General features: G+C 38.4%; 4 protein-coding genes, 1 non-coding gene and 1 pseudogene across 7 annotated transcripts; 1 reads left to right on the plus strand and 5 right to left on the minus strand.

Moving 5' to 3' along the window:
* Positions 1-585: 585 nt before the first annotated feature.
* LOC110056839 (putative RNA/DNA demethylase ALKBH6) lies at positions 586-9,814 on the minus strand. Of its 2 annotated transcripts, none has more exons than XM_089291053.1 (9): positions 9,744-9,814; positions 6,885-6,992; positions 6,723-6,791; positions 6,410-6,470; positions 5,805-5,824; positions 5,121-5,147; positions 4,543-4,647; positions 3,942-4,055; positions 586-2,764 (listed from the first exon to the last, which is right to left on the minus strand). In XM_089291053.1, the coding sequence occupies exons 2-9, from the start codon at positions 6,933-6,935 to the stop codon at positions 2,489-2,491; spliced, it is 723 nt and encodes a 240-aa protein (XP_089147179.1). In that variant the 5' UTR covers positions 6,936-6,992; positions 9,744-9,814; the 3' UTR covers positions 586-2,488. The 2 variants fall into 2 exon arrangements, with proteins under 2 accessions (XP_089147179.1, XP_089147180.1); XM_089291054.1 differs by lacking the exon at positions 9,744-9,814 and adding an exon at positions 7,105-7,154.
* Positions 7,127-7,198, minus strand: Trnag-ccc (transfer RNA glycine (anticodon CCC)). Its single transcript has one exon. It is a non-coding gene; the product is annotated as a tRNA-Gly (tRNA).
* LOC110056840 (uncharacterized) lies at positions 7,741-10,626 on the plus strand. Its single transcript, XM_089291052.1, has 2 exons — positions 7,741-7,965; positions 9,576-10,626. Exon 2 carries the CDS (start codon positions 9,662-9,664, stop codon positions 10,388-10,390), a length of 729 nt encoding a protein of 242 aa, XP_089147178.1. The 5' UTR covers positions 7,741-7,965; positions 9,576-9,661; the 3' UTR covers positions 10,391-10,626.
* Positions 10,627-11,230: 604 nt separating this feature from the next.
* LOC149111412 (uncharacterized) lies at positions 11,231-12,939 on the minus strand. The gene has a single exon (XM_089291051.1). The coding sequence runs from the start codon at positions 12,765-12,767 to the stop codon at positions 11,616-11,618; it is 1,152 nt and encodes a 383-aa protein (XP_089147177.1). The 5' UTR covers positions 12,768-12,939; the 3' UTR covers positions 11,231-11,615.
* Positions 12,940-15,164: 2,225 nt separating this feature from the next.
* Positions 15,165-17,863, minus strand: LOC110049057 (uncharacterized). Its single transcript, XM_089291400.1, has 5 exons — positions 17,726-17,863; positions 17,601-17,644; positions 17,421-17,498; positions 17,023-17,074; positions 15,165-16,206 (listed from the first exon to the last, which is right to left on the minus strand). Exons 1-5 carry the CDS (start codon positions 17,792-17,794, stop codon positions 15,466-15,468), a joined length of 984 nt encoding a protein of 327 aa, XP_089147526.1. The 5' UTR covers positions 17,795-17,863; the 3' UTR covers positions 15,165-15,465.
* Positions 17,864-20,268: 2,405 nt separating this feature from the next.
* LOC149111413 (uncharacterized) lies at positions 20,269-24,252 on the minus strand (annotated as a pseudogene). The gene is made up of 5 exons (XR_016207817.1): positions 24,107-24,252; positions 23,982-24,025; positions 23,802-23,879; positions 23,404-23,455; positions 20,269-22,587 (listed from the first exon to the last, which is right to left on the minus strand). The product of XR_016207817.1 is annotated as an uncharacterized LOC149111413 (transcript).
* Positions 24,253-24,950: the final 698 nt, after the last annotated feature.

The following is a 24,950-nucleotide window of genomic DNA, read 5'->3' on the forward strand; positions in this document are numbered from 1 at the left end:
ACGTGTCACGTGACCTTCTCAATCATAAAAACTTGTAAGGAAAACAACCTGCTGCTTTTATAAGACTGTTGTACAGCTTACCTTGATGCTGTAATGGTGGTAATGCCGTGAGCTGACCAGCTGGCCTGGGTTTGCCGAGTACTTGTCTTCGTTTAACAACTCACATCGGTATTTTCCGTCTGAACCAGGAGAAGAGGCCACATTAAACGAAGAACATGGCGGAGTGTTGACACAGCTCAGAGCACATTCTCTGTAATTTTTCACAACACTCGATGAACCAACTGATACTTGAAGACGATGGAACTTGTCCACTGCAAAATTGCCGTAAGACACTCGATTTCTCTGCACATGAACGCCTCGCTTTAATCCACGGCTTCTGTCAACGTAGTTGTGTGCCGCAATTGGCGGGAAAACAAGAGAGAGAAGTAAAAAGAGGAGCTGTGAATTGAATATTCTCCAGGCATGGGAAAGCAGTTTTGTCGTTCTAACGTTACATTCCTTGTCTTAGGGAGGACATCTGCATGTCACTTATGGCAGCTGCTGAAAACAACTGCAACTGATCAATTGTTGAAACACCCGAAGATATAAAATAGCGCTCTTTTTAATGAAAGAATAACAATTAACACATTCGGCAAGTGAACTTCGGCGAGTGTCACCTGACTAAGTATGATTAATTATTAATACCGTGAGGAATGGCAAGCCGTGAAATAGCTGAAAAACCTTTATCTTAAGTATTAAGTACCACTGATAACTTAAATTATCTTAAACGCGTTTAATTCTAAAGGAGCACTAATTTGGCGCAGTCTTAAAGACTTCAATTGTATTTTGCAATTTGTTTACGGCTGCAACCGTAACTTGCTTCACAACTTAGATTCAAATGGTTGAAAAGGAGAACATAGAGCAGGCCAATTCTTTAATTTCTGCACTTGCAGTGGATTCAACAGTGAATTTAAAATACAAGGGATGTGTACGGAAAAAGACCTCGATTAGAACTTAGACTAAGTGGGATAGGTGGAACTGTCCGCACAGAGAGAGCCAGAATCAAGCCAAAATCAAGCTTCACTTGTTCCAAAGAATTACTGTTAATTAACCTAACAAAATTAATCCTGCATTGTCTGTTTTACCCACAGAAAACGGTGCTTGGAACTTTCGAATTTAAGGGCAAACACCCCTGAACGCTCAGAATAGAAAGACAGGGCAGTATACGCTCTGGAAAGCACCACTTAAGGTAAGGTAAGGTAAGGTAATTTATTTTACGTCAAGAACACGGGGAGTGGTTGCCCAAGTCTCCCGAGCCAGGGGCTCATGATAGAAGTGTTTGACATACATGTTAAAAAAAAAGATTTAAAAACTATATATTAAAAAATACAAAATTATCATACTATTAATATCTTAAAAAATATGCGTTAAAAATACAATATTAAAAAACGATAAAAATACAACATGTCTATAAAGGAATCATTTAAGACAAGAACTGCATTGGCAGCCACCAAAGTTTGCTGTATTAAGATGATTGATAAAAGCTGGAACGTTTGCTGCATTTTTTGCTGCCGGCGGTAACTGATTCCAAATTCTAGAGATGATATAAGAATACGAGCCGTGGAAGAATCTACTATTGTAAAGGCGTTGTTCGTTCCACTAGAAATTTGGACGAACATGTCTGGCAAAAATAGATCAAAATTACGGTTGCTGTGGATTCTGCTTCCCCACTCTCCCCTTCCCTACCTTTTCGGCCTAAATAGGACTAAAACCTAGTGGTAATTAATCAAAGGGGACCTTACGCATATAAGACGGCGACGACGAGGACGACGCCTAGTAAAAATTTTCTATTTTACTTTGAAATTTCGCATTTATTTGGAACTTTTCAATGTGTCTGTCGGTATTAAAACTTGCCCCTGCTGAATATGCTATGAATGCGTTCAGTTCCAAATAGAAATACGAAAAATTTGCCGTTGTGGTTCACGTTCTCCAGACAACGCAGAATTTGGTCATTTCACGTTTCTGTTTTGCAGAGGAAGGCAAAGAAATATACCTAGAATTATAATGCACGTGCACAGCCATTGTTTTGCTCATTAGACCTTTTGTTTGGTGACGTTCTCGTTGCCGTTGCCGTCGCGTTTTGCGTAAGGTCCCTAGTTCCCTAGTGTGGACGGTAGACCTAGCCGTAGAAATAAAGCTGCGTTTTCAAATTTCTCCAGCGCAGTGTGGACAATATGAGATATTTAATTACGGCGAAGAAAGCAAAAAGAAAGATATTATTACAATTATTGAAGTGTAATTTAGCAGGTAGTGAACGGTTGGTTGAGTATCCCGATATGTTTTGTATCAAGAGAACCCTTCGACCTTAAACGTCGAAGTTTCTTGTCCCTACATTTAGGGTCCTTATGCGCAAGCAAGGAAGCAACGTGAAGTATAATTTAAGTACAATACTAAGCTACATTAGTTCTGTGTGGTCTTTTTCTTAACATATGTTAATAAATTACTTTTACTATCTTCCCAAATTAATCTTGAATTTAAGAGTTTTCGGCACATTTCTAATGGTTAGAGAAATCCTTGTTCCTCGTTGTAGCGTCTCTCCAAGTGTTGCGTTACAAGCGTCTATATTTGCCACCTTCTCCGTGACAACGTCACAAGTTCTTTCCGCGATACCATGCAAGTAATTGTGATAAAGGTCTTGTGTCAAGAGAAACAAGCTTCTGGGTTCCAGTAAAACAGACATGAAGTAGCGATCGTCAAGTGTTAGTGACGTCTGACCTGAGTTCTCCTGGGACAAAAAAGGTATAAAAAATGTAAATAGATGCACTAGTAAGCCCAGAAGGGGTACTCTGTAAATCTTTGAGTAGGGGGGTGCCGCTGAGACACCGAAAGCCTTACCCTATACCAGACCATGATTTTGCAACCCTATTCTAGACTAGACTCCAAAACCCCCTACCCTACCCCAGACTAGCTATTATCAATGCAACAACTTTATCACTATCGTAGTTCAACATACGCTAACTAAACCAAAGTCACTTCCGAGTTTCGATTTCTATTATTTGTTTTAGACGAAATCATTTATACACTGGCCACTTTCCCGGTAAATTATAAACTATTCTAAAACAAACCTGTCTGATGTCTATACCCTATCCCAGACTAAACTGCCTGAAAACCACACCCTTCACAGCGGCACATACCCATATAACTTATATATACCTATGGGAGTACCCCCAGGGGAGGGGGTCCCGGGGGGGCAGCATGAGAACGATATTGAGTACAAGTACGACTTCTGAATTTCATTCACGTTAGGTTTCCCTGTCCTCACTTCTCTATATAGCCAACCATTTGAATGGGAGACTACCAACACGAGATTTGTGTGAAACGTAACAATCGAAGCATAAGGGCAAAGACTGAACGGTCGTCCTCGAATTGCGACCTAGAGGTCCTTTCTAATCAGTAACCCTCGAACGGTTTAATTTGCAGTCTTAGGTGTGTTCAAAATAAAGACACTAAACAATCATAATTAACCAATCACAACACGCCCAGATACTCCAATTAACCAATCAGAGTTACGAGAAAAATATTGCAAACGGTAACTAGTATGAAGCACGGGAAAATCTGATTGACTAAGAAAGCCACACGTTTGTTCTGATTGGTTAACACCAGGTGGCACCAGCATTTTGAACCAATCACAAGCTAAGCAGATAAAGTAAACTTTCCAAACTCCATCAAAAACTGCTCTGATGTACTTCAAAACAAGAACAAGACGTTTAGTTAGAGCAAAAACAACTTATAAGTACCTGTGATAACTAGAAAAAAGATCTCATCCGAAGTCAGCAATAATCTTCCAAACCCAGCCCTGGTAACCAATAGGTTAGCTTTCCCTGAGCAATCCTGTACTCTCTGCACAAAATACCAAACAAAAAAGTTCAACCTATACTAAATCATTGCTCACGTTCGCTCACCTCTGCAGTATTCCCTATTGTTTTGTGTAAAGGATAATAAAAATCAAGAAAAGTGTGGGAACCAAGATTGATTGTTGACACTACTGGATAAAACAGAGGTCCATCTTCATGAGGCTGAAAGAAGAAAAGTAGAGACCTGTTGAATATCTCATGGACTGAATCAATATTCTATCTGTTAAATCTGTGCATGAGGCCCTAGTGTATGACCATTCAAATGAAAGTTAACAAGCATTACGTTCATGTGGTACTGTTTATTATATTGTACAAGGTGGTTCCAACTTTTGTCTGTAGATGAAACCATAGTGTGTGACCATTCAAATGAACGCTATTGTGCAGTACTTTCATGTGGTACTGTTTAGTAAGCTGTACAAGGTGGTTCTAACTTTTACGTCTGTGGATGAAACCCTAGTGTGTGACCATTCAAATGAAAGCTATTGAGCAGTACTTTCATGTGGTACTGTTTATTATGCTGTACAAGGTGGGTCTAACTTTTAGGTCTGTGGATGAAACCCTAGCGTGTGACCATTCAAATGAAGGCTATCAAGCCGTACTTTCATTTCATACTGTCTATTTCAATAAGACGTTAAATGGAAATCCTTACCATGATCCCTTGTCCAGGTTCATACTCATTTACAAGGACATGATTTGGGGTGACATTGTTGAACACTGACAGAGATCCAACTTTGGTGGCATATTTCTCTAGCCACTGAAAGGAAAATGAAGTACAGTAAAAAAAAACAAAACTGATTTTAGAACCTGTTTGGCTCAGGATTCTCTATTTAGACCCCTTTCATATAAGAACCTGTCATATTAACTACTTATTAACCAAGAGTGAGATCTTTCAGGGAAAATCTCAAACTGGGACCGTACCGTATTGACCTAGTGATTCCTCAGTCAATACAGCAAGACCAGTCTATGAGATTTTACTGTAAAGACCGATCATTCGAGGTTAATAAGTTGTTTATCATGAGGCTTTTTTCTTCGTTTTTGCAGGCCCATAATTGGCCTGTGGGCATTATGGGAGAATAATAAATTTATTTATAGAACCTACTTAGGCTTCCTTGAAAAATTCCAGGTTCTTATATGAGGGATTTTTACAGTTACTGTATTAAAAGTATTATTCAAGAAAGGCAGCATGGAAAACCTCTGGGATAAGGCAACTAGTAACAGCATACTTACTGCTGGAAGTTTTTCCAAAACCATTCCCTACAAAACACAGAGAGATAAATTAAGCCATTTTGATTTCCTTTTTAAGCAAAACTAAACTTTTTTAAAATTGTTTTAAATGCAATGTTTTATTTATCTGTAAACAATGTGGCTTTTTATTGAAAGGAATTTCACACTTGATGTTATGTTATAACATTCAAACCATTGAAAAATAAATTATGCTCACCATATCTTATAAAAACACTTGATAGAGGTCAAGGAGATTAAAAATAACTTTCATCTTATTCAAAACTTGTAACATGAATTTTACTAACCTAATGATAAGTGATAGTAAGTATTACAAACTGAATTCTACAAATCAAAGTACAGTTTCTCTATTTCAACATTAATTGTACAGCTGTTTTGAGAGAGATTGTCCTACAAAACCATGAAAGCATACAAGACAATGCCAAAAGCAATTATGCCAGGTAGTATCAGCTTACTACTGGTTGATAGACGTTTGTGGTATTTCAGCACAATAGAAAGAAAATTCCTGAATACATGCATTTATAGTTAATTCTCCTTCTGTCACACCAACAGACCGTGACCATCAATCAAGTAAAGGAAAATGCTACCCATAAAACCTCAGCATTGTCGCGTACACTTTCAAGGTTTTGTAGGGCAACCTTTCCTGAAGTGGTTGTATTGTTTGGTTACCTTTGGGTGAGGTAAGCCACCTGGAAAATAGAAAGAGAACAAAGTTTGAAAATATTCACAAATTATTTCTAAGACAAGATTATTTTTTTTAGATATGTATTACTTGCCCCATTTCAGCTGATTACAAGAATTTCTTCCCCATGGGAAGGGAACACCCATGGAAAAAGGAAGGGGATTCTCATTGGGAATTTTTCAAAGAACCCCTAAGAGGTCACTACCAAGATCCTGTTTTGTGGGTGTGGCTAGAATTTTTTTCACCCCTAAGAGGCACCAATTCTACAACAACACATTATCTCCTGTTATATTTTGGCTCACCTTTTTTTTGTTTAGTTCTTTTCTTTTTTACAAACTAACTTATGGGAATGAGGCATGGCTATTTGGTCTCATGGTGAAACTTAAGCAAGCAAGTTAACACAGCAACATGGTGATGACTCAAGCTGAGAAATATGTCTTAGAACAGATGCAGTCTTAAAACATGATTGGCCACGGCATTTAGCAAGACAAGTTAAACCCTCTTATGAGGTAGCATAACTTAGAGGCAATTTCTTGGTAATACAACTATGATAAGCCTAATGTTTTTAACAGTGAAAACATTTGCATTGTACCCCAGTTTTGAAGTCGCCTTCCAGAAAGCTTTGTCCATTTTGGCTTGGGAGCTCCATTGACCTAGTAAATGATGCACAAAATAAAACATAAGTACAGTCTTTTTAACCCCAGGATCACTGAGGAAAAATCTCTTTCAAAGGATCAATTGTTTATAAGTAATTTTCTAATATCTCTAATCATTTGCACACAACAAGAACCCACTGTTAAAGCCCGATTAGGGATTATGTCATTCTCGTCATAACAAACACTTAGGCTTTTCACCTGCTGTTAAAGCTTTAAAGCTTCATTTGTCCTTAAATCAAAAAGACTCACCTGATCTAATAGATGTCTCTCCTCGTCTTCTGAAATGAAATTAGGAATGTAGTATGCTTTCGGCGGAACCTGAAATCATGTACCATATAAACGATCCTGACAGATAAAACATTTGGGAAATAGCTAATCTGTGTCTAGAGCAAATTAAGCAAATATTTCTACCTTCTTAATGGCGAAGCTTTCCAGCTCAAACAACTCAGTGGAATCCGCCATATTGCTTGTTTTTCTACGCCCAGTCCTTCCCCGACATCCGAGATTACGTGTTTGCTACTGAAAAATTGAAACAAATCAGAAAGTTTCTCACCAAATAACCTCAAAAAATTAGAAAGAGAACGCTGCACTACTGAAAAAGAGATGCCACAAAAGCTTTACAAAGTAATACTTTGGGAAAAAAGACTTTACTGTGCGACAGCCGGGAGTCGAACCCGGGTCAACGGCTTGGGAAGCCGCCATGATAACCGTTACACCACTGTCGCCCACGTGACAAACGATGGCAAATTTAAGCAATTTAAATGCCCTACATAGGAAATTATTAAATCATAATTATTTTATGCTGATTTAGTTACTGCGCCTCTGTCTTCAACAACAATAACAACAACCTCTGTTCGCTTATCTTCGCGCTAAACTTGGTTAAACTTCGTCGTAATGATCCTAAAATCCTTCTAAAACGATTACAATATCATTCCACGTCACTGATAAACATTTTATAACTTGTTCCGACGTTCCAGCTCTCAGGCTGGTGGACTTCTAAATTATTCGTTGCATGCCTTTTCGCGTTTTCCTTGCATTGGAAACTTGTGAGCCTCGAGAATTCAAGACGGAGGTAAAAACGAGTAATTTGGATCTATGGACACGGCGATGTGACAGGTGACAATTAAAATTCGTTCAAATTTTTTAATCTAAGAAAACTGAATACCACAATTTGACAGTTCAAGACAAAAAGCTTTGTGTAAAGACGTAAACATTTGGCCAATGCCACCAACCAATCACTGTGCTTCTCTTAACATTTTCCCTGAAATGTGGCAAAACAGAAACAACAAGTTATGAATACCATAATCATCAACGAAAAACCAAAATGTGCAGGTACTAGAAGTGAAGAGCATCTAAACCCGCTGTGCCAGACAGAGAATATTTTACTGCCTAGCAACACGGAGGTCGGTATTCTTGATAAAATTTCGACTTTCGTACGCGTGGACATATTTGATGTCAATGACTGATGCCCGACATCACCTGTTTAAACTAGGTGAGAAAGACTTTACATTTACTTCGCACTTGTTTGGGCGGAAATTTCGCTTCAACATCAACATGATGTACAAATAGTCTTTATTCAGTTCGCTTTAGTGCTTTTCACTACCTTTTCGCGAGGTGGACAACTTTTTTTTTCGCTGTTGGTAAGTCCAATTCAGCGTGTATAGTAATTAGACGTTTCAATTTACAATGTAAATTTTAGAGAAGCCATAGTTATAATGACTACATATACTAAACCGAAAAACCAACTGACAACTGACTGCTTGTAATGTTTCAATACTGTAACAATTTTTGCTTGAAATTTCCTCGAGTTTATCATCTGTACAAGAGATAGAGATTGTACGCTAATTTAATTTGAATACATTTTAAGGGTTTGTTGTCCTATTTCAGAGAATTTTACCCTTACGAATCTCTCGAATTCTATTAGTCTTTAATAGATGAGTACGTCCTATTTTTCGCATGCAAATCAAAGAGTGAGCAGCATACATTTTAGGACTGTATACTCCTTCTTTATGCAGCCAAAACCTTTCAGAAATATTTTTTCGCAAATCATGTTTGCCATAGCGGAAGTATCACAACTCATTAATTTAACAGATTTCGGTCGCTTTAATGTTTTCTCCTCGAATTTTGTTGTAGTTGTGATAATAAATTGGCAACAGTACTTTATTTCGTTCGAGTGTCTGTTAACGTACTACTGTAACTAACAAACCTCCCGCTTCGAAGGGATATAGTGAAACTCATCTAAACTGGGAGGAAGAGATCGATAAGTGTTCGGATGTAATTCTACAATAACGAGCATTTTCCGAAAGGGCACAGTTATTCGGCATCCTTTACACTCTCTTTCCTGTAAAAATATATTTTATAAGCAGTATCAAGGTTGAAATTTGCGAAATTTTAAGAATATAAACACGAAGCTGAGATGAGACAAAAATATAATTTTATGTATTTAAAATTTGTAAACACAACACAATTATATCATGCTTTAAAGTAAACCTAAAACTCTTCCTTTCTTTAATCTAGACATCTAGACAGCAAACTAGCCATCAAACAACCGCAAAAACAGCGCGTACTAGCCACATGTTCAATGCTGATAACATTGCTGCAAGAACTGAGTTATAAGTTTCATATTAGGCTTTATTGCCTGCAGTCTTGCCACAAAATTACTTCAATGCTATCAAAGTCAATAAAACGAAAATTTCATACACTATAATCTAAGAATATTCACAAGAATATTTTCAGCCTAAGATAGGTAGGAAAATAAGAAAATTCAGCCTGGGCCGGAAAAACAATATCCTTATGGGAAGAAAAGATGTAATTGGCATTTTTGTATTCCTTCTCCGAGATTCCTGTGAATAATCTTAATTCTATAGTGTCCTTCTCTAAAAAGAAGTTATTATCGTTTATTATTGAAGTCACCGTTTTAAAAGTCTCTTAAGCATAACCAGTCGAGAACATTCAAACAACCTCTCCTGCCAGAGGGATTACCAGATTTTTCATGACGACAGAAACCGCTTATTAGTTGTGTCTTAGTTCATGACACTGCAAGATTGTTTGTCTTTAAAAGCAAATATTTTATTTTTATTCAATGTATTTTGTTCCCTCCAGAAAAAACATCTGCTGCGCTATTTAGTTAATAACAATAATACTGGACACATACAGCGGCAAATTGACAAGTATGGACGCAGGAGAACATGGAGCAACGCTCTAGGAATAGAAAGCGAGAAAGTGATCAACCTCAAGACCGTCGAGGTAAAATAACAAAAAACACCTTACCACTTTACTTTTACCCGCCACTGCACAACGGTCGATTCCCAGTTGCCGAAGATGCGTCGAACTATAAAGTCGCAAAGACGACGGATCTGCGAAAGGAAAGAAGGTTACAAGATGAACAACACATGTCTTTGCCTTCGTCTTTACGCGAATACTACAAAGAGGAGTTGTTCCACAACACTCGAACAGACAAAGAGAGATTAAACTGCAATGGGAAGAGAAACTTCTTGACAAAAAATGGTGTAAAACGACCATTGTTGTTACCACCTTTGACAACAAGAACGTTTCCAAGACGAAATTCCAAGCAGGCCGACGAATTCGCAACTCCCGCGCGGCCCGTGAAGACTAGAGACTGTCAGAAAACGTTTCCTAAACATCTGCCAAAAATCAAAACAAGGAAATCAGAATCATGGAAGGATATTAATCCAGGGATGCCTGAGATGGGAAACGCGGAGGAAACGGGAAAACCGCAAAACCTTCCGCTTTTAACTAAAAGAACAGTGAAACCCCTACGGGCAGCAATATCTTCGTCAGCCACGCGAAGAGGTCTAATAACATTAGATTTAGAAGAGCAATTCGTCTTAAGATTTCGCCTTTCAAATTATGATGCTAAAGACATTAATATCGCCACTTTAAATGAACCGGTTTAAAGAATGCGGCCGCAATTTTTTCTTTTAATTTTGTTCAGAAACAGGTTTTCTACACAGACCACAAAATGTGTCCTTTCCCACAGTCATTTATACTTGAGGCCATAGCTACGTCATATACATAATGCGCCACAAAAACGACCGACCATTCTCAACGTAATTTCAACATCGAGAAAAGAGAAGATATCCACCTTTTAAGAGCTGATATTTTTTGCTTTATTAAAACCTTCGTTCTGATATCACTGTGTCAGCGATAAAATCTAATCGATGTTTTTTTGAAACGAAGCTACTTTTAATTTCCTGTGAAAAAATTACGGTAACTTTCAAATCAGTTTCCATATCAAACTCATTTTCAAGAGAGATAATTATTGTCAGGTCTTTTATGTTTCCCTGTTTTGTTGTGTTGGTGCAGTTGATCCGGTCATTGCAAAAAGAACACCGCTTTATATATGGAAGAGTGAAAGAATGGAACAGAAAGTCGATAAAAATTCTACATTTTTCATGTTTTTCGGTTTTTCACCTCTTCACTTTCGTAGAAGTTTAACTATATTTGATCCGCTCCATCTAAAAGAAAATTAATCCCTGCTCATCGCGAGAGAATTTTAAAAACAACCGCCCGCGAGCGTCAGAAATTGGGTTTTTTCCTCTCCTTTCACAATCATGCGCGCGCGATACACGCGAACCACTTTTCAAGCCGGCGGAGTTATATGTCGGCAAGCTCCCGTTTTCTAACGACCGCTATTTATCAAATACTCCCTGTAATATAAATCTTGCCAGAACATGTTTATGTTATCTTGTTGTTCTGAAATGTCTTTCATAATTTCAAAAATAAAAACACACACATTGTTAAGCCTGTAAAATTGAATTTTAATAATTTGACTCGGAAGCATTTCAACAACTGCCTAATTTCATTTATTTTGATTTAATTTACAATCAATTTGCACCAAAGATAGATCATAAGTTCCGACAAAAGCCTTGGAAATTGGCCTTTTGTTGTTTTAGCATTTTTGGCGCAAACTGAATTTATTTACCAAATTAGCATGTTACCTTTGACTCAAACAACGTCAAAACAATTGCAAACCAATGAAAATATATTTAGCCAGCAAAAACAGGCACTTCAATTAAATTCATCGACATAAGAAATACAAACTAAACTGCAACTTTAGCGACCATGCAGATTACAGTAACTCCAATAATTTGGTTTGTTGTATTCGTCTTATATAGTCTGTCATCTGTTCGGTGAAAACGTTGGTGTCGAAGGTGTTGAATTTCTTTGTTCGTCCCATCCAGCATTAGGCAGATAGACGTGAATCGAAAGTTTTCGCCCACTTTCGTCCTCTTCCAATTGTTCTTTTTCCTCTGGACTCAAACTACGTCCTTTATGGACAACGTGGCGTGCCCATGGTACGGGCAAGAGTGGTGTTTTCCTATCCAGGAAATTTGTTCTTTGGTTGCTTCGAAAACGTGCTCGAAACTTTTGTAAAAGTTGCAAACCTTCCTCGTCCGAATGACAAAATATCGAATCTCTGGACTTCAGTTCAACGCGCCATTCTTTTTCCAACAAGTTCAGACCTTCTGGATTGATTTGAAAGCGCACCGGTTTCGATTTGCCGCCAAGGAGCAAAAATATCTCTTCGCGTTCACCGCGTGTTTGAGCGGGGCTCGTATTGTTTGAGGCAAAAGCTCTCTGGAAATAACCCCTTCTGAAACCAGGTTCACGGCCATTCATGGCAAACGTTGCTAAATCATCGTATTGCCCAGCTTCGTTTCTTCTACCTTTCATTTTCTTTAGGCAAGAATATAGCTTGTTAAGAGAGACAGAGTGTGAAGTTGTAGAGGTTGCTCCGTTGCTAACGACTTGCCCGCAACTCAAACTGTCTTTTACGGCTTCGTCTCCACTCGAGGGTAAGCTTCCTCGTTTAGGCAGATTCTGTTGGGATTCCGCTAGACTCATGCGTTGTCCCGTGCACCGCATGCCAGCTAATGGATATACATCAAAACTCTCGAGTGCTGGACCTGTTAATCGGGTTTGTATCGAGCGTTGTAATTCATTAAGCTGGTTTCTATTCATGTCTGTCTTTTCAACCTCGACTGACTTGTCAACTTTCTCTGGTGCTGCTAATTGCTTTACTTTTGTGTTTCCTGACTCCAGAGAAGGATTACTTTTCCCTGGCTTGCTAACAGAAGGAAGACTATCCGATTTTCCTAGAGATCTTCCCAGAATCGTGCCATCCAATCCAGAACTCAACTGTTGGTACTCTGTGCTGTATTCGTCTTCGTTACGCCGAACTGTTGCTTTTGCATAATTGCGTAGATACGGTGGCACCTTGAGCTGACCTCTGGGAAATATGTCTTCCCCTCTGAAAAAAGCAAAGCTCATTATCTTGAAGTAGCCTTGAAGTCAAAACCTTGCATCTCCATTTAAAATAGCTTAATTTTTTTTCATTTAAGTATCCGTATGAGTCGCGGCTGTGATTTTACAGCCAGAAGTGCGAGCGCGTACTTTTATGTAATGTAAACGGCGGGCAAACAGTGTACTTAAACAATCAGTGCGCACAAAATTGTTTGCTTTAATCCCTTTTTTCCACATATGACTGGAAGAACAATTAACGTTTGGGCTCCACTTGCCATCACAAAGGATTTAAATCAAATAAAGCGACGTCTTCATTTCCATAATAATTGGTCCGAAGTTTAAAGGATTTCGTTGCTTCTTCATGAATGGTTGCGCAAAGACAGCAAAATCTCCGCAGATACAAGTTGAACAAAACTAAACTCAGACAAACAAAGGATGTGACCCGTATCATCACGGCTTCTGTCATGTTAATTGTTAACTATTCGCTCGATCTTGTTTAAGAGCAAAGAAAGTTGTGTTGCAGTCAGCTGTTTAATATGTTGGTCGTGGGCCGCATTGTAAACAACTCGATTTTCAAACAACTTGATTGAAGGAAAGTAAACCTTTTCACGATTTAATTTTGTTATGAATATATCATATATATGTTTAACAATGACTCTCAAAATATTTCGTACAGCTGCTCATTCGATAACATCTTTCTATCACGAAAGAGTGACTCAACCAAATAAAAATTGCTCGTGTATCGTTTTCACGTGGAAGTTGTTTTCGTTTTTGTTAAAAATAAACCAAACAGTCTTACTGGACCTTACTACATTTGAATGTCATGAAGCAATTTCAAAATCTAAAATTTAACATCAATACAATTAAGATAATGTATTCAGTGGACAAAAATGTACGAATATGAATTGACATGGTCTAAGCTGGTTCAGATTTGCAACAAATTGATCAAAAACCGTGAAAGCAAACTACAATCTGCAAATTTTGCTTTGGCGTGTATTATCTGTATCTCTTCAGATATATAGCGCAGTACATTGGAGCAAAGGTCATTTAGCCACCAAAAATTCCTGAAGTTACTTTTTTCAACAATACAAGCGTGCGTTGTTTGAACAACAAACACTAAAATAGGGCATAATAATAATAATAAAAAATAGGTGAGAACACGGTTTAATTCTGAAAGTTCGCGAATAATGCGGCTTGTACTTGCGTCAGCAAAAAGTATCGTACAATGCCTGTGCTGTTTGCGTCATCCTACAAAGAAATAAAACGGCTCTAACTGTGGCAAAGTTGCAATTAATTTTAGAAACTTTTTTCTGACGTACGAAGGGCTAAACACTCGAAACCCTACATATACATAAACATTAGCCTTTATTTGGCGAGGAAATATGCTCGAACATTTGTCCTTGGACATTATCTGTTCCTCAAAGCTCACTGTTTTCCTCGATCGAGGAAAACTGTGAGCTTTGAGGAGCGTATTTTCGCGCCATATTGAGGCTATTGTGTTTATTACCCTTCAAATATTTTTCGCAACAAGCGGGTTTTAAAAATTGGGAAATAATATGTCTTATTAATGTTTTGGTGGGTAGCATCGCTGTATATTTTTACAAGTTGTGCTAATAAGAAAGATTTATTATTCAACTGCTGTAGTCAATAAATTTATCAATGAAAGAGGGAGAGTGTGACAGTTTTGCGTGCGCGCACCAACCTGTACGGCAAACAGCTTTTCTACTGCACAAATAACTGTAAAAAAAACTCGCTGTATATTTGTACTGTTATTTGGACGGTATTCGGCTGCAGTTGGATAATAATTAACAATTATTCACCGAAGTGGAGGAAAACATCCATCACTTTGACTAACACTGGGGTGAATAATTGTTTTAGTATATACCACACAAGCTGAATAATTAGCGGACCAAACCCTTATTTTATGTGTGACAAGCGGTCGGAAATTTTAAAATAATCTCTCGTGCCGGCTCCTCGGAGGTGAATAGTACTTGCTAATCACCTCGGAGTTAACCAATCAGAGCGCGCGAAAAGCACTATTCACTTGTGTGCTATATACTAACACTTGAATCTTCTCCAGTTTTACCTGAGGAACATTCAGTGCCGTGATGCGTTTAGGCGAATCGCGCGCGAGCGACAATATTTGATGAATTATAATGCTTATAATAAAAAACTGGGTCACTGGATAATTAACATAGCCATCATGGTACGTGAGCCATTATAATCTGGTTGGTCGCTTGTAGTTGTTGGCCCTTAGAACTAACTTAGTCGTGTAAAAAGTGGTGTTTCAACTGTTCCTTCTTACAAGTTGCGAGAAACATTCTCAGCTGTCCGCAGGTGTAAAAGGGGCGGTATAAATAACTTGCGTAAGCCAAGGAGCTAGACGTTTGAATGAACTTGCCACTCAACGTAAAACACATCTGCGAATGTTAAAAGGATTGTTTAATAAGCACAAGTTACAAATCAGCTCTTTCTTTCTTTTTTTCCTCTTACGCAATCCTTCGTTAAATTAACAATTAGTTACCCTAACCATGAACTTTTCCTGTTCATTTTTTTCTTTCTCTAACTATCGTAACGAGTCAACTTTATCGTTCAGTGTAAATAAAGCGTCACTGCTGAACGCATAAATAACGTAAATAGTTTATTTTAAACCTCTTTTGTACTTTTTCAGTTTACTAGTTAATTCTGGTCCCCATTTTTCTCATCTGATTTCCTTCTGTCCATGTTATCCGGGCCTATCTGGTTCAGGGCCATAAAAGCCTTCGTAAGCAGAACATTCCTTCACTGTAACTGTCCCTCTTTCCGTGGTAACGTCTGTGATTATCATACTGTTGGCTAGGAATTCAAATCGCGAATACCGTGGGATCACCGGGGTGTTTTTGACTTCCGAGGGGGCAGGGAGAGGGGTTTCATTCCGTGTAGTGGGTAGCGGGTTTGTTGAAGCCGTCGGAACTGCATCAGCGCTTGTGTTCACTGGTTTATCTTTGTCGTTGACTGCAGCTTTTTCAGCTACCACAGTTGTGTCGAGTATGTCTGTCTTTGTATTACTACTGCTACTCGAAGGACCGCTCATGACTTCGTCCACTAAAGAGGTCGAAGGCACCGCAATTTCCTTCGAGCAGACTTCTTCGGCTTTCAAAACCGAACCAGAAAAACTGCCCTCGCCGGGTACCGCGTTCTGTAGAGCTTTCTCTTCGACGTTGGTGGCACAAATTTCCACATCTAACTTTTCGGCTTCTCCTGCATCGTTTACGGCGAGGGGATTTAACTCCTCCGAGGCTAAAGGTTCCGGCAGAGGAACCTCGCCACTGCCTTCGTCCATCTTCGGTATCTTTCGTTTTTTCCGACGTTTTCTTTTCACTGGTGGATCGGGAAGAACTTCCTGCGATGGCTCAGCGATTTCACAATCCCTAGCATTATCATTGACGTCTTCAATGTTTACAGACGGTTCCACATCCTTGGCTGCCTACAAAAACACAAGAAAAATCGTGTGTAGGTCATTTGCATGTTTGGGACAAAATCTGTTTCCTTTAGGAGCAACAAACAAAACATATACGGTAGATATCGTAAAATCCGAGGAACAACCAAACGTGCGCGAATTTCAGCTCTAAAACAGCCGGCAGAACAAATATCAGTGATTAAAAAATGTTATGCATTTACATTTGGTAAAAGGACATCAACAAGTTAAGGTAGCATTGTTTTGAACATTGGAGTCATAATATAACAGAATAAATGATTTAAAAACAGATTTTTGCCATGAAGAGCAATAGTTTTGACTTTGTAATTGTGAAGATGTTATTTCTGAATTTTGTCACGTTTTAAAATTAACACAGCGCAATCGAAAACTGTGATATTGGATTGAAGCTGGGTGAGTTGCAAATTCCAAGACGCTTAATCTCAAAAACATAGCACTGATACGAAAATCAATAATACTTTTGTTTACAATTTTTAGAAAAAGAACAGCTTTGCCCGGAGAATAATTTCAATTCAAAAAATATAAAAGACGACCATGAAAATTAAAATGAAACTGACAATTAAAATGTTCCACGTTTTGAAACCGACATCTGGCCGGCAAGTTGTGCAAAATAACATTTACGAACTTGCTCCCGTTTGAACGGTGTTAAAAAATATCTACATAGAATGATGAAAATGATTAGAATTTAAGCCTGGTTTTGCAACGATTATCGGTTTTTAAAAAATTCTAAGTTAGACACACTCATAAATCGCAATTTTCCTATTACAACAGGAAGTGCGACTCATGTTTTGTTACTAGCGTACTTACGGTTTCATCAGAGACCAAAACTCTCTTCTTTTTCCCTTTAAATTTTCCCTTTCTATTAATGACAAAAAAGCAAAAATTAGCACCACAACAAGTTGTAGAAGAACTTGAATAGCCACGTTCAAGTACAGCGAGGTGAAAAGCGTTGAAATCGACATTGTCGCGTCGATTTCAGTTTTTATTTCGCTCAAATTAACATCAACTTAACGATAAACTATTTCGAAACTAAACCGAATTTACGGCAAAATTATTTTCCAGACCAAGTGGTCGAAAGTCTCAGCTACTCCGAGTTTTCCTTTTCGATAATCTACAGTTGCCTTTGTATTCCCTACATAATTTTAACACACATGAACGCTTCGGCGAAGAACGACAGAAAGTGAACTTGTTTAAACGTGCTGTACCTCGCGGTCAACCTTTGTCGAAACGCCCGCAATAATCTTGGATCGAGAACATTTTCCTCAGGTTCCCAAGTGTTGTACCTAAGTGGATTTCAGCAGGAGAGCCATCAGTAAATACAACAACAGATAGAAACGTTCAACAGTTAATTTATACACGTGAACTACACGATGCCAAATACTTACTTTTGTGAATATCCCTTCCATTTGATGAAGTACTCAACTTTGCCCTGCAAAACAAAGCCTTGTTAATGGCTAAATTACGTCGGATTCTCGACAACAATACAGCACATATTGCTTTGTCGACATACCTCTCGAACTCTTCGCTTCAGGATCGTTTCGGCCGCATAGATGCCGTTGTTTTTGCCAGGCCGATTCATGTCTCTGAACTGATGTTGGTGTTTTGTATTCGTATTAAATTACGGCTCCGCATCCCATAATAATGTCATCTTGTTGACGTCACGTGCGCAGCTGTTTCAGTCTGGACCGGATGATCGCTTTTTTGCTTGAACAATTTTCCCGTTTCTTTTTATAAACCGCAAAAAAAATGTGAACAAGGGAAAACAGCGGGCGAAAATCACCTTGCAAGTTTTTATTACAGCGTTACCCTCCGTAGCTGTTTCCCGATTAACATGATGTTATTTTTTTTTGGAAAACACCTTTTGGAAGCCCACGGGGACATAAGCCTCCTCAACGAAAGCCAGTTTCGAATTCTCCGAAAGTGCCAAGGGAAATTTGATTGCCTCGTCTGTGAGATGCTTTGCATAAAGGAACGGAATCCAAGCTTGAACACGCAAACTGACTCCATCCGTGCGAAACTCTTTGTTTAATTTTAAACATTTTAACACATCCATTGAACTATTGTTTTACTGACTATTTATACATTTTTGGTCAACTATCATTTTGACTTGATAATGACGTTAGCTCAACGTCGAAACGTCGTCGTTTTTTAACAAAATTTTTAACTTTCTCAATATGCTTAGAAATATTTTATCGCAATTTTTTATAGTTAAGTGTTTAGAAAAATCGCTTCTTGTTCGTTATTTTTTTTGCCGGCATTTTAATTTATAGTCAGAGTCGAGAACCTCATCATGTGGTTCTGTGGATTTCTAGTTTGTTAATCTAGTTTTTCCGATTCCCCATCCGAACATCATAAAGTTAAAAAAAATAGATATATACTGTTTCATGAATTAAGCCGTGTAAATAAGGGAGTAAAGCTTTAAGTACCAATGAGTTTTAAAATCGGTGTATGTTTTGTAACGTTGGCTAAAATAGACGACTTCCTAGTCTCCCGAGGGACTTTGTAGGTTTGAAAGAATAATACAGTCAAACCTGTATATAACGGCCCTGTCTATAGCAGTCACCCTGTGTATAACGGTCACTGAACAACTTCCCAAAAATCGTCCCTTATATTTACTGTTAAGTTGACCTGCATAATAGCGGTCACCTGTATATAACGGACTCGGTCACCCTTTAGACTTCCTGAATCCACAATTTTATTATCTTTTACCTGTATATAACGGTCACGAAATTGGGTTACGATTAACGAATAATGACAAGCTTTATTCATCAGCTCGTTAAATAGCAGCCACTAAGGCAGGGGTTTCACAAAAATACAAATATTAGTACTAAACACAACTACTAATACATGTCATCGCCTACGTCCAACACATGCTTGCGGCAGATAACATTTAAGTGCCGTCGCTTTCAAACAATAGTTAGCTAGTGTAACTGTAACAACAAAACCGTGCCACACTGTTTTCACTTTCGTCATAGCTCCCAGATTATTACACTGTACTGTACTTATCAAGTTGACAGCGGCGGCTTTACACTGTATTAGGCTACTGTTTATAGACCAAGACAGCGCTCGGCATCAAATTTCTCTTCTATCAGCTTCCGATGCAGCCACTCACAGGAGACTTAAATCAAAGTATACTACACCTCCCTCAAAGTACACCACGGACATTTTATTGGCCTTTTTTATCGTGTTTATTGCGTTGCTGTTACTCGTTATTGTCATTAAAACGTAAATTGAGTGATTATTTGCTCATAAAAATGCTATTTATTGACTTCCAGGGGTGTTTAAAGGAAACCTGTGTACAGCGGTCACCCTGTATACAACGGTCACCTGGCCATTTCCCAAGGGTGGCCGTTATATACAGGTTTGACTGTATGCTATCCCGTATTTTAAGTTAAGAGCCCGTCTCACTCAATATACAGCACAATGAAATGCATGAAAATGCTCGGCGGAGAAAATTGCTGACCCCAAGTACCGTACATCAAGCGTGACCAAACTGTGCTTTTGGCTGTGAGCCAGACAATAACTACAGCTTATTAGTTTTACAACACTAACTTCAAGAAGCCATACGTTAGTCCATTTAAGCACTGCAGAATATCCGAAGACCCTTCTTGTTATTTTCCAAGTAACATCAAAATGATGTGATTATATCCTTATAATCCTAAAATCTGTCAGCGTCAATATTGGATTCGTCTATTGTTCTTAGCCTGACCTGCAGATACACGGGAAGTGTTTATTCTTTCATTGTTTCGAAGCCAAAAAACAACTGCCGGCCAAAATAATTAAATAGTTTGTTCCTTTTTTGTTTTTTGGCCATTCAATGTGATAATTAAGATATATTTGCTTTTATCGTTTTACGCTGGACGAAGAAATTCACTCCTTCTGGCCCATCCATTCTGAATAAAAGACATGACAGGGGCCGGGCAACAACCAGTTTCTTGTGTCTTGTCACGGACACAAGAAAATGTTAGAAAATTTATCAATTAAATAATATTAATATTAATATTAAAATAACAAGTTTAATTTATTGAATGATCGCATCAGGAAGCCTTGAGATATCTAAATTTTCTCTCGTGAGTATCACTTTTATTTTACTTTAATTCAACTTTACTTAAACTGATAAAAATTGTTAGAAATTTAATAAAGTATGAATCAAAAGAAGTCCTTCGTGGCGCGCACGGTTTCTTTGACAAATCTGCCCAAAAAATAGCAGCAAAATGGCGATTTATATTCTATTGTATAGATATATAACAAACAGTATTTTGTTTCGCCAATAAAATAGTCTTTAGTTTGTTTTGTTCTCTGTACAGTTCTTGCGAAGCAAAGATGTGACACTACTTGCTTTTGTTGTCAAAAACATGTTTACATTAATACTTCCGGGTCATATATAACTCTTCCCGTCTCGCTACTTTAACTTCATGTCACGTTTACTGTGCAAATATCGCATAATTTTACTCCACTTTGTTAACAAATTCAGATATATTTAGATCCGTTCTATTCCCCATCTGGCAATTTGAGAAACGACTCCCTCGCATGAGTTATCGTGCTCCATAGCGGTAGGCCTGCAGCCAGAACTTGTCCTTTTCGCTCAAATTTTGCGGTCTTGAGAAATGAGCGGCTCTCGCCGTGTACGACAAAGTTGTTTTTTTCTGCTTTTTAGGAAGACTAACAGATGATTCTTGTGGCTTGTAAGGCGTTTGACCTGTAGAAACTTTCGACGACGCGCTTCCATCTTCGCTAACTCGGTCCTGACCTCGGCATTTCTTTGCGTCTCGAGTCCGCTGATGTTTTCTTCTGGAGAACACGAACGGAAAGCATCCACCAAACAATATCAAGAAAACAAGAATCCCAGGCTTTTTCATGCTGTTGAGATTGTTTGCAGGGATCAACCTGAATCAAATGAATTATTTCAAAGGCTCCTGTCTTTATGCCACTGAGAGGGTGGTTACTTGATGCGAAAACTACAGCCTCGAATCAAACGCGTGTTGGAATCGCTGAAGCGATTCTCCCGGCCTAGTCTCGCCACAAACCAGCATTCGTTTTGAAACCTGTCAATAGACCTAATGGATTATCACAATCATCAAATGTCTCGTGACACAAAGACACTTATGTAAATGATGATTAAATATTTATGACAATAATATCACTGCCTGCGTTTTTCTAAGTTTAATAATTTCATGAATTTTCGAGGCGCAACAGTTCTACAGGAAATGACTTTTAAAATAGGTCTTATTCACGGTAGCCGCTACAATATAGCAAATGAAAATTGTTAATCACGTGATTTCTGAGAGGAAACGTCTTCAAATCGATCGATCTTCAACAGATAATCAAATCGATAGATCTTCAGCAGAATTTTTTTCACATACATTGTAAACCGACTTACGACATTACCGCTGTGAACTGCGCGGTAAAAAAATACCTGCTTATGAGGTCTTTAACAAGTACATACAGATACACCGTTCCAGACTAAGACGATATCATTATAATTGTCTATTGTCTAATATGACACTCGATGTGATTTAATTTTGGCACAGATGCTGGAATGTTCAGGTAACCTGATTTTCTGAGAAATGTCGTCTTTGCTGTGTTGCCCCTTGGCAGACCTCCACATGCGTAACTTGCACCATTCGAAATCTGGTGCTATCCAGGATTGAAAGAGTTTTTCAAAGGATATCTATTCTGTTGCTCCAAGACACATATTAGCTGTCACGGACACAGTAGCAAAACTTTCTCAGATGTGGGTGTGAGGTCTTTATACAATCTGGCTGAGATCCGTAGATATTTATCCGGCTTATGTGTTCATTCACTGTAACTGTCCCTCTTTCCGTGGTAACGTCTGTGATTATCATACTGTTGGCTAGGAATTCAAATCGCGAATACCGTGGGATCACCGGGGTGTTTTTGACTTCCGAGGGGGCAGGGAGAGGGGTTTCATTCCGCGTAGGGGGTAGCGGGTTTGTTGAAGCCATCGGAACCGCATCAGCGCTTGTGTTCACTGGTTTATCTTTGTCGTTGACTGTCCTTCGAGCAGACTTCTTCGGCTTTCAAAACCGAACCAGAAAAACTGCCCTCGCCGGGTACCGCGTTCTGTAGAGCTTTCTCTTCGACGTTGGTGGCACAAATTTCCACATCTAACTTTTCGGCTTCTCCTGCATCGTTTACGGCGAGAGGATTTAACTCCTCAGAGGCTAAAGGTTCCGGCAAAGGAACCTCGCCACTGCCTCCGTCCATCTTCGGTATCTTTCGTTTTTTCCGACGTTTTCTTTTCACTGGTGGATCGGGAAGAACTTCCTGCGATGGCTCAGCGATTTCACAATCCCTAGCATTATCATTGACATCTTCAATGTTTACAGACGGTTCCACATCCTTGGCTGCCTACAAAAACACAAGAAAAATCGTGTGTAGGTCATTTGCATGTTTGGGACAAAATCTGTTTCCTTTAGGAGCAACAAACAAAACATATACGGTAAATATCGTAAAATCCGAGGAACAACCAAACGTGCGCGAATTTCAGCTCTAAAACAGCCGGCAGAACAAATATCAGTGATTAAAAAATGTTATGCATTTACATTTGGTAAAAGGACATCAACAAGTAAAGGTAGTATTGTTTTGAACATTGGAGTCATAATATAACAGAATAAATGATTTAAAAACAGATTTTGCCATGAATAGCAATAGTTTTGACTTTGTAATTGCGAAGATGTTAATTCTGAATTTTGTCACGTTTTAAAATTAACACAGCGCAATCGAAAACTGTGATATTGGATTGAAGCCGCGTGAGTTGCAAATTCCAAGACGCTTAATCTCAAAAACATAGCACTGATACGAAAATCAATAATACTTTTGTTTACAATTTTTAGAAAAAGAACAGCTTTGCCCGGAGAATAATTTCAATTCAAAAAATATAAAAGACGACCATGAAAATTAAAATGAAACTGAAAAATTAAAATGTTCCACGTTTTGAAACCGACATCTGGCCGGCAAGTTGTGCAAAATAACATTTACGAACTTGCTCCCGTTTGAACGGTGTTAAAAAATATCTACATAGAATGATGAAAATGATTAGAATTTAAGCCTGGTTTTGCAACGATTATCGGTTTTTAAAAAATTCTAAGTTAGACACACTCATAAATCGCAATTTTCCTATTACAACAGGAAGTGCGACTCATGTTTTGTTACTAGCGTACTTACGGTTTCATCAGAGACCAAAACTCTCTTCTTTTTCCCTTTAAATTTTCCCTTTCTATTAATGACAAAAAAGCAAAAATTAGCACCACAACAAGTTGTAGAAGAACTTGAATAGCCACGTTCAAGTACAGCGAGGTGAAAAGCGTTGAAATCGACATTGTCGCGTCGATTTCAGTTTTTATTTCGCTCAAATTAACATCAACTTAACGATAAACTATTTCGAAACTAAACCGAATTTACGGCAAAATTATTTTCCAGACCAAGTGGTCGAAAGTCTCAGCTACTCCGAGTTTTCCTTTTCGATAATCTACAGTTGCCTTTGTATTCCCTACATAATTTTAACACACATGAACGCTTCGGCGAAGAACGACAGAAAGTGAACTTGTTTAAACGTGCTGTACCTCGCGGTCAACCTTTGTCGAAACGCCCGCAATAATCTTGGATCGAGAACATTTTCCTCAGGTTCCCAAGTGTTGTACCTAAGTGGATTTCAGCAGGAGAGCCATCAGTAAATACAACAACAGATAGAAACGTTCAACAGTTAATTTATACACGTGAACTACACGATGCCAAATACTTACTTTTGTGAATATCCCTTCCATTTGATGAAGTACTCAACTTTGCCCTGCAAAACAAAGCCTTGTTAATGGCTAAATTACGTCGGATTCTCGACAACAATACAGCACATATTGCTTTGTCGACATACCTCTCGAACTCTTCGCTTCAGGATCGTTTCGGCCGCATAGATGCCGTTGTTTTTGCCAGGCCGATTCATGTCTCTGAACTGATGTTGGTGTTTTGTATTCGTATTAAATTACGGCTCCGCATCCCATAATAATGTCATCTTGTTGACGTCACGTGCGCAGCTGTTTCAGTCTGGACCGGATGATCGCTTTTTTGCTTGAACAATTTTCCCGTTTCTTTTTATAAACCGCAAAAAAAATGTGAACAAGGGAAAACAGCGGGCGAAAATCACCTTGCAAGTTTTTATTACAGCGTTACTCTCCATAGCTGTTTCCCGATTAACATGATGTTATTTTTTTTGGAAAACACCTTTTGGAAGCCCACGGGGACATAAGCCTCCTCAACGAAAGCCAGTTTCGAATTCTCCGAAAGTGCCAAGGGAAATTTGATTGCCTCGTCTGTGAGATGCTTTGCATAAAGGAACGGAATCCAAGCTTGAACACGCAAACTGACTCCATCCGTGCGAAACTCTTTGTTTAATTTTAAACATTTTAACACATCCATTGAACTATTGTTTTACTGACTATTTATACATTTTTGGTCAACTATCATTTTGACTTGATAATGACGTTAGCTCAACGTCGAAACGTCGTCGTTTTTTAACAAAATTTTTAACTTTCTCAATATGCTTAGAAATATTTTATCGCAATTTTTTATAGTTAAATGTTTAGAAAAATCGCTTCTTGTTCGTTATCTTTTTTGCCGGCATTTTAATTTATAGTCAGAGTCGAGAACCTCATCATGTGGTTCTGTGGATTTCTAGTTTGTTAATCTAGTTTTTCCGATTCCCCATCCGAACATCATAA

The sequence above is a fragment of the Orbicella faveolata genome, unplaced genomic scaffold, assembly GCF_042242905.1.
Source record: "Orbicella faveolata isolate gen_17 unplaced genomic scaffold, um_ofav_v1 contig_24, whole genome shotgun sequence".
Lineage (NCBI taxonomy): Eukaryota > Metazoa > Cnidaria > Anthozoa > Scleractinia > Merulinidae > Orbicella > Orbicella faveolata.

Coding starts and splice junctions, on each gene's coding strand:
- LOC110056840 (XM_089291052.1), top strand. CDS start 9,662: ATGGAGCAACGCTCTAGGAATAGAAAGCGAGAAAGTGATCAACCTCAA.
- LOC110056839 (XM_089291053.1), bottom strand. CDS start 6,935: ATGGCGGATTCCACTGAGTTGTTTGAGCTGGAAAGCTTCGCCATTAAG. Junction 4,648..5,120: donor TTTTGGAAAAACTTCCAGCA/GTAAGTATGCTG, acceptor TTTTCCTTTCAG/TGGCTAGAGAAATATGCCAC. Junction 2,765..3,941: donor CAATAGGGAATACTGCAGAG/GTGAGCGAACGT, acceptor TTTTTGTCCCAG/GAGAACTCAGGTCAGACGTC.
- LOC149111412 (XM_089291051.1), bottom strand. CDS start 12,767: ATGAGCTTTGCTTTTTTCAGAGGGGAAGACATATTTCCCAGAGGTCAG.
- LOC110049057 (XM_089291400.1), bottom strand. CDS start 17,794: ATGAATCGGCCTGGCAAAAACAACGGCATCTATGCGGCCGAAACGATC. Junction 17,499..17,600: donor TGGAAGGGATATTCACAAAA/GTAAGTATTTGG, acceptor AAATCCACTTAG/GTACAACACTTGGGAACCTG. Junction 16,207..17,022: donor TTTTGGTCTCTGATGAAACC/GTAAGTACGCTA, acceptor GTGTTTTTGTAG/GCAGCCAAGGATGTGGAACC.